Source organism: Lepidothrix coronata, unplaced genomic scaffold, assembly GCF_001604755.1.
Source record: "Lepidothrix coronata isolate B3197 unplaced genomic scaffold, Lepidothrix_coronata-1.0 Scaffold12, whole genome shotgun sequence".
NCBI lineage: Eukaryota > Metazoa > Chordata > Aves > Passeriformes > Pipridae > Lepidothrix > Lepidothrix coronata.
In genome coordinates, this window is record NW_016690192.1 from 6,718,966 (window position 1) to 6,730,314 (window position 11,349).

General features: G+C 44.5%; 1 protein-coding gene across 2 annotated transcripts in view; it reads left to right on the forward strand.

The window, feature by feature from the left end:
- Nucleotides 1-11,349, forward strand: part of DNAJC6 (DnaJ heat shock protein family (Hsp40) member C6) — a 42,084-nt gene extending 30,735 nt beyond the window's left edge. For both annotated transcript variants that reach the window (XM_017805720.1, XM_017805719.1), the window contains exons 7-19: nucleotides 213-407; nucleotides 763-880; nucleotides 1,600-1,679; nucleotides 1,859-2,052; nucleotides 2,146-2,226; nucleotides 2,880-3,320; nucleotides 4,229-4,381; nucleotides 5,813-5,881; nucleotides 6,584-6,718; nucleotides 8,365-8,625; nucleotides 9,115-9,260; nucleotides 9,812-9,988; nucleotides 10,892-11,349. In XM_017805720.1, coding sequence (XP_017661209.1) covers nucleotides 213-407; nucleotides 763-880; nucleotides 1,600-1,679; nucleotides 1,859-2,052; nucleotides 2,146-2,226; nucleotides 2,880-3,320; nucleotides 4,229-4,381; nucleotides 5,813-5,881; nucleotides 6,584-6,718; nucleotides 8,365-8,625; nucleotides 9,115-9,260; nucleotides 9,812-9,988; nucleotides 10,892-10,993 — 2,152 coding nt within the window. In that variant the 3' untranslated portion in view covers nucleotides 10,994-11,349. The remainder of the gene's footprint in view (nucleotides 1-212; nucleotides 408-762; nucleotides 881-1,599; nucleotides 1,680-1,858; nucleotides 2,053-2,145; nucleotides 2,227-2,879; nucleotides 3,321-4,228; nucleotides 4,382-5,812; nucleotides 5,882-6,583; nucleotides 6,719-8,364; nucleotides 8,626-9,114; nucleotides 9,261-9,811; nucleotides 9,989-10,891) is intronic.

Consider the following 11,349-nt stretch of genomic DNA (forward strand, 5'->3'; position numbering starts at 1 on the left):
AACCTGTGGATAACAGGGCCTGGGTGAATCCCTCTCCTGTGTCAGCCGCATCCTTACAGAAACAGAGGTGTAGGTTTTGTGCCAGCTGCAAGGATGCTGGAGTACATGGAGTACAGTGGCACTTTCACTGGATTGCAAGGTAGACTTTGAGTATGAAATGGAAATTGGTCACCTGGGATGGCGATTTCAGCACTGGCTTTCTCTGCCTGCAGGTACATAGGATATATTTGTGATCTAATAGCAGACAAGCCCATCATTCCTCACTGCAAACCACTCACTATCAAGTCAGTCACCCTCAGCCCTGTCCCCTGTTTCAACAAGCAACGCAACGGCTGCCGGCCTTTCTGTGACATCCTCAGCGGAGAGACCAGGATCCTCACCACTGCCCAGGAGTATGAGAGGATGAAGTGAGTTCTGTGACCTTCTCCCATCCTTAGGAGCTTCATTTTGCTGGAATATGTCTAATAACTTTGTCAGGCTGCCTGATAAATGAAAATATTAATCAAAATTAATTGAAAGTTAGTGCTTAGTGTTGAAATAAAAAGGCAGAGTGAGTCTGAGGTTGTCATGTGGTGGGATTGTTCAGTGCTGTGTTGGTTTCCCCCCTGAGATAATTTTGTTTTAACTCACCCTAACACCAAGCAGAGCACTGAATGCTCCTTCTCCCTGCTTGCCCTGAAGGAGATGACAGTTTTATGTTGAGCCTGATGATGGGTGGTAGGAGGGACCTTAACTGTGGATTTCCTTCTCTTCCCCTCAAAGAGAATACCGTGTGCAAGAAGGGAAAGTCCTAATTCCACTGGGAGCCACTGTCCATGGAGATGTCGTTGTTTCTGTCTACCACATGAGATCCACCATCGGGGGACGTCTTCAAGCCAAAGTAGGAGCTTGTTTAACTTCTCTTGTGTGGTAGAGGCAATGTGAGGAACCAAGAGGTGGCTAAACATGGGACCTTGATAATTTGCCTGATTATATGTTGGAAACCTTAATATTCAAGTGGCAGAGTGACCAGTGAATGTTTTTGTCTTCCTCATTTGTTACTGGTGCTGGTTGCTGTAGAGATAATATTTTCCTGAAGCCTCTACTGCAAGTGAAAGGCTCTTATGTTTTCCTGGGGTACAAACCTGTTGCTCCCAAACCTATTTAAATTTAATTATTTATATTAATAACTAATAAAATTTACTTTATTTATTTCTTTTGTTTATAAATAAATAAAATAACAAATAAATAATTTCATTAAATGAAACTGTGGAAACAGCTTCATTTAATTGCAAAACTAATGAGTGGATCCCAGAAATAAAGGGAAGTAGGGACCTGAAGGCTATGAAGGCTTTCTGCTATATGGAGGCTGCAGCAGCAGGGTTTAAGGCAGATGGAAATATTTGGAATATTTGGGAATATTGAGAAGGAAAAGCTCTGCTGCCTGTAGAACAAGCAGAATGAATTAGCTTATGCAGCAGTTAAGAATAGTCTATATAGTAGCTGGCAGTAGGGTAGACTTAACTAACTGCATATAAACAGCTATTTTAATTTCAGGAATTTAAGCACTTTTTCAGTCCGGTGCTCTGCAGGTTGGTTTTTTGTTTGTTTTTTTTTCAGATGACCAACACACAAATATTCCAAATTCAATTTCATACTGGATTCATAGCCCTGGGAACAACCACTCTAAAATTCACCAAGTGAGTATCTGAAGCTGAACATTAATCATACCTGACACATAAAAGCCTTATGAAGGCTGAGGGAGAACAGTCACAGATGAAATATGAGAAGTCTCTGTGCCTGCATATATTGAAAGACTTTATATAGCTTCCCAGAAATGTTCTTCCCTTTAAAACTCTACCACTCTTGTCCCCTTTAGGCCTGAATTGGATGCCTGTGACTCTCCAGACAAATATCCTCAGCTCTTTCATGTTATACTGGACATAGAAATACAGTCCACAGATAGACAAACTGAACTAACTCCCCCATGGGAGAACTTCACAACAAAAGACATCAATCCATCCATCCTCTTCTCCTCTCACCAGGAGCACCAGGACACTCTTGCTTTGGCAGGTAAGGGCAGCAGAGATTTATCTATTTACATGCTTACCTACAGGCTGAGCTTGGTTTAGCTTGATTGTATGTCTCTGGTGCTCTGTGCTGCAGGCAGAGGTCCCACGGATTCACCCCAGGATAACATCAGGAATGTTGGGCAGAGTGCATTCTTCTCCTCTCTCAGCTGGCAAGGTACACAGGCTTGGTCTTCAAAGTAAAATCTGCTTTGAACAAGATAAACAGCTTTTTTCCCCCCTCTTTGGAGCACAGAGTCAGGCTGAAGGATCCCATTGTAGCATGGCTTTCCCATTAGATCACAGTGTTGTAGCTGGGCACACCCTTATGTTGCAATTGAGTGGGAATTAATTTCCTGCAATGTCCTCTTCAAACATCGCTGGCCTGTGCTGCTGGCCTATGATGATTATTGACATAGTTCTAGTGTGAAGCTTCACCTGAGGCCTCTTTGATGCTAAAACTTTAAATAAACCTTGATGATAAAATTTAGGTTAATCTTTGCAAAGGAATCATGGAATCATTTAGGCTGGAAAAGACCTTTAAGGTCATCAAGTCCAACCGTTCTCCAGCGCTGCCAAGGCTGCCACCCATGTCCCCAAGTGCCACATTCCATTTTAAATCCCTCTAGGGATGGAGACTCAGCCACTGCCCTCAGCAGCCTGTGCCAGGGCTGGACACCCCTTTTGAGGTGATATTCTCAGTAGCTTTTGGGGTGATATCCTGCTGTGATATTCTCAGTAGCTTTGTGTTCTGCTGTAAGCTGACTTTTATGGGACCTTTGTGATGACACAACTAACAGATACCTAATTTTATTTTTAATCATCATTTAGATCAGAAATCTGACAAAAGTAGCTCTCACCCCACCTCAGAGGATCGAGCAGCGTTGGTGCATGAGGAAAGCGAACAGTCAGATGACGAACTCTTGTCCCTTTCCAGTCAGCACAGTAATGCCAGCGGTGACAAGCCCCATGGGACACCAAAACACAGCAAAAAGCAACAAGAACCTCCAGCACCACCCCCTCCTGAAGATGTGGACCTGCTGGGCCTGGATGGCAGCCCTATGAGCAAGAACTTTCCCTCACAGCCCACGGCTGCCCCCTCTAACTCAGACTTGCTGAGTGATTTGTTTGGAGGGCCGAGTGCCCCGAGTCAGAGTGGACAGCCTGCTGCTGAGGAGGTTTTCCATGTGGGGGGACCTGGATCTGTGCAGTCAACTCCTCGGCGTTCTGCGGCCTCAGCGTCCCCATCCCCGTCCCCAAGGGTGGGAGAAGGTAACGGTGGCTGTGCCGCGTGGGACCTGGGGCACGTGCTTTGAGAACCCACTGGGTGAGAGGCTCTGGCCTCTTGTTTTCCTCTTGGGTACCCCCATTTTGTGAAAATTAAGAGCTGCGGGGGATGCCAAGAGACCAGCCTTGGTGGTGCACCTTCGCAGTCAAGAACATGAACCAGTTTGTTCCCTAAAGTCTCTACTGGAGCACACCCAAATGTTTGGTGGCTCCTTACACCAACAGCCACTGGAGATCCTCAGTTTTGCTCTTCCTATGTGTCCAATAATGCATATGAGGAGCTTGTTAGTTTAAAAAAAAATCCTCTCAGGTTTTGGGTAGACCCATAGCACTTTAATTTCTCTTTTAACTTAGTGGGTATGGAGCTGTGATATTGATCCTGGACTAGGAAACACAGAACTTTTGTTTCTTCCAAGATATTCCAGTTATTTTCTAAAGCATTTCTAAAATTTTACCCTTTTACCCCCAACATTTGTAACCTTTGCCGGCCTGAAATCATCTTGAATTGCATTCAGCTCTTGAGAGGCAGCAGGAATTGCATCAGGGCACTAACTCCAAGCTCCAGGCTGTCCCTCACCATCCATTTATGTACTGGCAGTTCGTGCAAGTTGAAGTGTCTGAGTACTTAAATACTCTCTTTGCTTGCTCCTAAATTCAATCCCTCTCTTTGGAAACTAAAGATGGGGTCAGTGTGTTGCCATGACCATCCCTCTAGGATCCCAGAATTTGGCTGGGGTACTGACACCCTCCAGTTGTTCCCCCACAGACTCACACTGCCTCCTGTTTGCTCTCTGCAGGTATTAGGTTTTATTCTCCATGTCCCAGTGTCTTTCCCCTGAAGCCAATTCATTGTACAAGTTAATAATTTAGTTTTCTCAAATGTGTTTTTACAGCCACTGCCTTTGATCCATTTGGAAGTAGCCCCAAGCAAGCTGGTCCCGACCTCCTAGGTTCCTTCCTTGGTTCATCTGCTGTCCCTGGGGATCCTTTCCTTCAAGCCACAAGAAGCCCTTCACCAACTGTGCACAGTGATCCCTTTCACATGGGTAAGAAAGGGAGGTTATTCTATATTTAAATAAATGTGAAATGCTACTTTTAAATAGCCATGGAGCCATTAAGTACAAACTGATGCTCACCATAAAATGGCTCAAAACCACAGAAACCCCACTAAACAGGAAAGAGATTTTTTCTTCAGACTTAAAGCATATTCATCATTTTAAGTGTGGTAGGATGAGCCTAGTTTTGCTCAAGTCTTAGACTTAATTAATAAGCTATTTATACAAATGAAAAAAAAAAAGAGACCATGAAGAATGTCTGCTCTCATATTCCTGTGGCTATAAGGTCTCACTTGAACCAAATACCATTAATTGACTAAATACAGCATGGTCTGCTAGAGAAAACACACATCCTTTGGTGATTTTAGTTATAGGCATCTACTTTCTTTAGATTCTATAGTAACCCTGACCAAATTCACAGATGAATTTGACTCTTATGTGAAGAGAAGGAATTTTTTCCTTTACTGGACTTCCTTCTCTTCGTTTGAAATGTTCCTTAGTTGTAACCTTCTCCCCCATGCCAAAAGTTAATGTTGTAACCTTCTCTGAAACACATTCAGAAATGGATTTGTGTCTGATCATCTAACACATGTCCTTTGGGTGAAACCATCTCCCTGGAAGGCTGGAATGTCCAAGGAGGCAAGTAGTGTGCTGCTGGCACTGCTCACATCCTTGCTTTTCCAGACTTGGGTACTTGATATTCACTCTGTGATTAAGACATGGGGTCACACTTGGAGCTGGCTGCACTAATGAAGGGAATTTCAATGGCATCTCAGCATGGTGAAGTATTAAATGACAGTGCTGATATCTGTGGATAATGAAATGCTGCCAGGGTGAATGCCTTAGACATCCAGGCTTTATGTGAGACAGGGTTAAAGGACGGGCTGTGTGTGTCCTTTTTGGTTTACATCTGTGTGGGCTGCTTTACTTTGTTTGTTTTCTCTTGCCCTTTTCATGTAGAATATTTCCTTGGGTTGAGATGTATTCAGCAACACAACCCCCCATGTGTTAGTTTGGTAGGAAAGATTTTATAAATAAGTATATAAAAGCTCTGACCAAAATTATCATAATATGAGCACTGTAAATCTGTGTCCTTCTCCACTTACTTCTGGATAGCACAAGATCAGAAAAAAAACATTAAAATTGTAATGCCCATCATGGGGGAGAAGTTCACAAGGGTGGACACAATACTGTGTCTCCTGCTCTTTGTTCCCTGCTCTTGGACTCATAGAATCCTAGAAGGGTTAAGGTAGGAAGGGACCTGAAACATCATCCAGTTCCAGTCCCCTGCCCTGTGCAGGACACCTTCCACTAGAGGTTCATAGACCTTGCTCATAGAGTTCAAGTATCTTTTAGCAGACACTGGATTATGTTGGTTTTCCTGTACTACTTTGAGATATTTATATTAACCATTCTCCTCAGCTTCTAGCACTCCAACAGTTTCCATACAACCAGATGTTTCCAGTGGTTGGGACTGGCCCAACAAAGCAGGTATGTATCACAAAAATTCAGGGTGTTTAGCAAAACCAAACCTTAAGGAGCCCTGAGAGAGGTGGGGCAGAGAACAGGCTCCCTCTTTCTGCTGCTTAAAGCTTTGAGGAACACATCAAAACCTCAATGAATATGTCAGTTATGTCAGCTGAACTGCAGCAGGTTTGCTGTACCTGTTGTCCTGGTCTCCCAGCCATCCAGGTGAGGATCTGGCTAAAGACTTCTAAACTCCTTCTGTTCAAAAAAATCTGGGTTTGTTTCCTCAAAGCCAGATAGGTGCTTGGTGAGGGTGTACATAGGTGTGTTTCATTCCAGTGCAGAGCCACCAGAAGGACCTGGGAAGTGCCGTGCATTCCTGGGACGCCACTAAATAGTTGCACCATTCTTTCTAATCTTGGGATTTGGTATGTCCTACCAAGGTTGCTTCCTGAAGGCTTTTAGTTCTTAAAATATATCCTTTTGTCATAATTACTCTGTCACTGCAGACAGTCTAGGGAACATTCCTGTGCTGAGCCTAATTGTGAGTGGGTGTGCAACTAGTCTGGGCCAACGCTGAGCTGAGGCTGCTTAGGAACCTGCTTCAGTTTTAATAGTCTACTAACATCATGTGACTGAACACTGGGTAAGAGCTGCACTCATGTCAAACGGGTAAAAAATGAGTTATTTTTTGTTTTATACGTATATATGTCTTTTCCCTTTAAGGTGGCCTAGGAATGGGAAGTAAGTCTGCTGCCACCAGTCCTACAGGATCCCTCCACAGCACTCCCACTCATCAGCCTAAACCCCAAACACTGGATCCGTTTGCTGACCTGGGGACTCTTGGAGCAAGTTTAGCAGGTTTGCATCTCTTACTAAGTAAATAAAAGAATAAATTACCAGCATTCTTTTAGAGAAATAGGCTGAACAGCCTGGTATGTGAGGGTCCTCTCAACCTACCTGCCCACCAGTGCTGCTGTCAAGCTTTGCCTTCTGCCTTATTCTCTGGAAGCTCTCACAGATCTGCGGTTTTCTTGATCCTCTGTCAAAAAATCTGCTGGCAATGTGCTGGGACCTCAGCTGGGACCTCCATGAATTGCAAAGCATAACTTCTAATAAGTCTAAAACACACTGCCTAAGGATGCTCTGTGTTCAACTCTGACTGGAGAACTGCTACTAACAGGCATAGGAGGAGAATTTGGCTGTTCAAAGCTACTGGGGTTCTAGAGGAATTGTTTCTTTCTAGACTTGACTCATTTTTGTGCTTTGTGAGGAAACCTGTGGAACCTCATTAATCTGCCTCTAATTTGCAGTATTTTTTAAAGGTGGAGTATTTGCACCTGGCTACAAAGGGCTGTTTGCTTGGTCACTCAGACAAGCCTTTCCCCTTTGTTTTATCACATAAAACAATCAGCAAACCCTCAACTCCAGAATTAAAAAGGCAGTTCTGAGAAATTATTGAAGTCTTCTTTAAGCCCCAGCATGTCAGCTTCTCTGACTCTGGTAAATAGATTTTTCTTCCCTTTGTCACTGCCCTCAGCTCTTTGGAGCCATTGTGGTTTTGTCTGATGTTTGTTTTCCCCTTTGCGTCAGTACCAGCATGGTTCTGGAATTAGGTTTCCCAGTTCCCTCTGCTGGATCTCAAGCTGCTCTGCAGGAGCAAAATAAAAAGTCTGCCAAGACCCACGTTGGAGCCATCGAGGTGCTTTTAAAGCATGGATTCTGTAGGAAAGTTGTGGGGTTTAAAAACAAATGGCTTGGCATCCCCAGGACATTTAACCACATTTTGTTGTTCATGACTAAGTCTAAAGCACTTAATGCAGTTTCCATGACACATTTCAGAGCTCAGAGTCGAGCGTGGATGTCAGTCTCAAATAATAAAACATTAACACTGGGTACCTCCCACCCCAAACAGAGCCAGAGAAGCATCCCCTAAGTAATAAGGTGCTGAAACACACAACTCTGTGGGATGGCATTACATCAGCACAGCATGAGGAGATAGAATTTCAACACGTCAGCTGGATGTTGGCACTGGCACAGGTTGCCCAGAGAAGCTGTGGGTGCCCCATTCCTGGAAGTGTTCAAGGCTTGGTTGGATGGGGCTCTGAGCAACGTGGTCTAGTGGAAAGTATCCATGCCCATGGCAGGGGGGTTTGGAACCAGATGATCTTTAAGGTCCCTTCCAACCCAAACCATTCTGTGATTCTGTGTTGCCACCATGCACACAGAGCTTGACTCCTCGTTAGCTACACACAGCTTTCCCCGTGTTTCTGCAGCCACCCACTCCTCCAATTCCTGTACAATCCTCAAAGGCAGGTGCTGTCCTTTAACCAGCTCACTGAGCAATGACAGGGAATTTGAAGGGCTTTGCTTGATGTTGCAAAACCAAGTTCGTGGCAGCGCTGAAACTGGACACCTGGGGGATTTTGCTTAGATTCCCTTTTGGGAAGGAAAGTCAGTACCCTATTGGTAACACCCACCATCCCTCCTTTCCCTGTTCCCTGCAGGTGGCCCTTCCTTTGCCAGCAAGCCGACCACTCCGACGGGCATGGGCGGGGGGTTCCCGCCGTCACCGCAGAAGCCGTCGCCGCAGCCCATGGGCGGGAGTGGTTGGCAGCAGGGAGCTGGGTACACCTGGCAGCAGGCTCAGCCCAAAGCCCAGCCCAGCGTGCCCCACGCTTCCCCTCAGAACAAACCCAACTACAACGTGAGCTTCTCAGCCATGCCTGGAGCACAGGGCGAACGGGGGAAAGGACCCGCTAATGTTGGTAAGGGCCACGGAGTTCCACCCCACAGGTTAGCTCCTCATGTTGATATAATGCTCAAACACCTTTCCAGGTTACTTAAGCAAGTAAGTCATGTTGATCACTTGATGATATATCCTGTCCTAGACTCTAAAGTGTGCTGTTATTTCGGAAATCCTGTATTCCAAATGGCCTTCAATAATAATCCTGGAAATGTTCAAGGCCAGGTTGGACGGGGTGTGGAGCAAACCGACCCACGGGAAGATATCCCTGCCCATGGCAGGGTTTGGACTAGATGACCTTTAAGGTCCCTTCCAACACAAACCATTCTCTGATTCTGTGATTCAATAATAATAATTCAAAAGTAAAATTAGCCTAAAGATCTTCTATGAGAATCCACATGCTCATTAGCACTGGGAGATTTTTAATGTGATTGAGGGAGGTAGCCTGGGTAGAAAATCTGAGTTAAATGCACCCATATTGTGATAACAACTTCAAATCTTGTTTTTTAAGATTCAAAGCCAAAAGTGTCCGCAGATTTTGAAGATCTATTATCTGGTCAAGGCTTTAATGCTCACAAGGACAAGAAGGGCCCCAAAACAATAGCTGAGATGAGAAAAGAAGAAATGGCGAAGGAGATGGACCCTGAAAAACTAAAAGTAAGCAAAATTCTTGGTGATGGTTTTACAGTCAATGTGTCATTCATCCTGAATAGATTTAAAACTTCAAGGTTACATTTCTGTCCTCAACCAGACCACATCAACAGTGCCTTACTCAGTGTTACTGTCTGGGCTGCTGGTCTTCAACATCACTCCAGCCCTGATTAGCAACTACAGCTTATTGAACTAATCCTCTGCCTCATTAATCTTGCCTACTTTGGAATTCTCTCATCTCTCCTCAATAAATTGCCAAACTGCAGATCTATTGAGAAGGGAAGGAAATTCAGTCTGTCCTGCTCTATGTTTGAAATATGAAACCACAACTTCTGACTATTCCATCTAATGACTGAAGTGTTACCAAGTCAGTATTTTTCGCAGGGACATAAAAATTAATGATCAATTAAAGACAGACAAATGTCTTCCAAAGGTTTTCTAAAGCATGGAAAGAAATGTAAGCTTCTCCTTGGAGTCATTGCTATTCAAATGAAGAAACTTTGTCCTAGTGGAATATCTAACGTAAGGCATAAATTGAGACACATTCCTTTCTCCAGGTTCTGGAATGGATTGAAGGGAAGGAGAGGAATATAAGAGCCCTGCTGTCCACAATGCACACAGTATTGTGGGCAGGGGAGACCAGGTGGAAACCTGTGAGTATGGCAGACCTTGTGACACCAGAGCAGGTGAAGAAGGTGTATCGACGGGCAGTGCTCGTCGTTCATCCTGACAAGGTAAGGCTCTCCTACTTTCACTTGTTCAGACATTGCTGTTGTTATAAAGTGTGGGGTATATTGCTTAATTTATTGTGCAAACAGCTTAGGAAAAGGCAGCTCATTATTTTTGATGATTTCTGAAAGCTGAGGACTCTCACCCCATCCCTGGAAGTGTCCAAGGCCAGGAACAAGATGAGCTTTAAAGCCCTTTCCAACCCAAACCAATCTGTGATTCTGTAACCACTTCCAGCCCCAAGACTGCTTGGTACCTGCTGCTCCAAGCAGCAGAGACTCAAATCTTCAGGTTTTGTCACCCTCACTTCAACTCTCAGCTGTTCTGCTGGTGGACAACAGCCCACAATACCGTGCCTGCAAAAGGAGATACAAATCGAACTCCTAAAATGGAACAATCAGGTTATCTGATCTCCCAGTTTGTGGTCTTGCTGCTTACACTTGCTGATCAGAGTGCAATGACTCCACCTGGGACAACCTATGGTGAGGACTTTTAAGGAAAGTAAGACCCTGAGAGTTTCAGGACAGTGGGCGAGGCTTGGGAAGATGTAGGCTGCCCCAAGGCTTGCAGGAATACTGGTTTTATCAAGCAACTGTGTCAGGTGGCAACTCTTCACCTTCAGTGCAGGTAAAAGGCCTCCTGCAATGCCTGCGTTACATTTACTATGCCCTTGGGGCAGTGCTTTGTCACACCTGGGGGGTTGTGAGCTTTGAGGACCAGAAGAGCCAAGATATTCTTCAAGTGTAAAGAAGGTAAGCAGCCCTCCAGAGTAGCTCATTTTTGTCAAGGAGTAAGTGTAAATTTGTGGAAAGTGAACAGTAACTGCTTGGGAATCTCCCTGCTCACATGTCAGCTGTGTGTGGTTGGATTTGGTAGCTGTGATATCCATCTCTCTGTTTTTATTCCAGGCTACTGGACAGCCATATGAACAATATGCAAAGATGATATTTATGGAGCTAAATGATGCCTGGTCAGAATTTGAAAACCAAGGACAAAAACCCTTGTATTAGGTACTTTCTCAGTCTCCACTACAGACCCGTGCTAGTGCTTATATAGTCTTTTGTCACAAATATCACAGAACAACCAAACTCCGGCTGGAAATTCAGAAGTTTCAGAAAACCAAGAGCCTAATACTTATCATGAAGAACAAGAGAAAGGTTTCCTAACACTTGTCTCAAGAATCCTGAGCTCAGAGGAAATCTGGCCACCTGGCTCACCCTACCAGAGCCTCGGGGTTACAGTTTCTTGTAACTTTCATATTTTTCTTTGGATTCCAGTGGGAAGAGAGAACACATACTGGGGAAAGGTGGAATTGTTCTGTCTCTGATACAGTGTAGCTGGTGAATTTCCTACTTTTTTTTTTTTT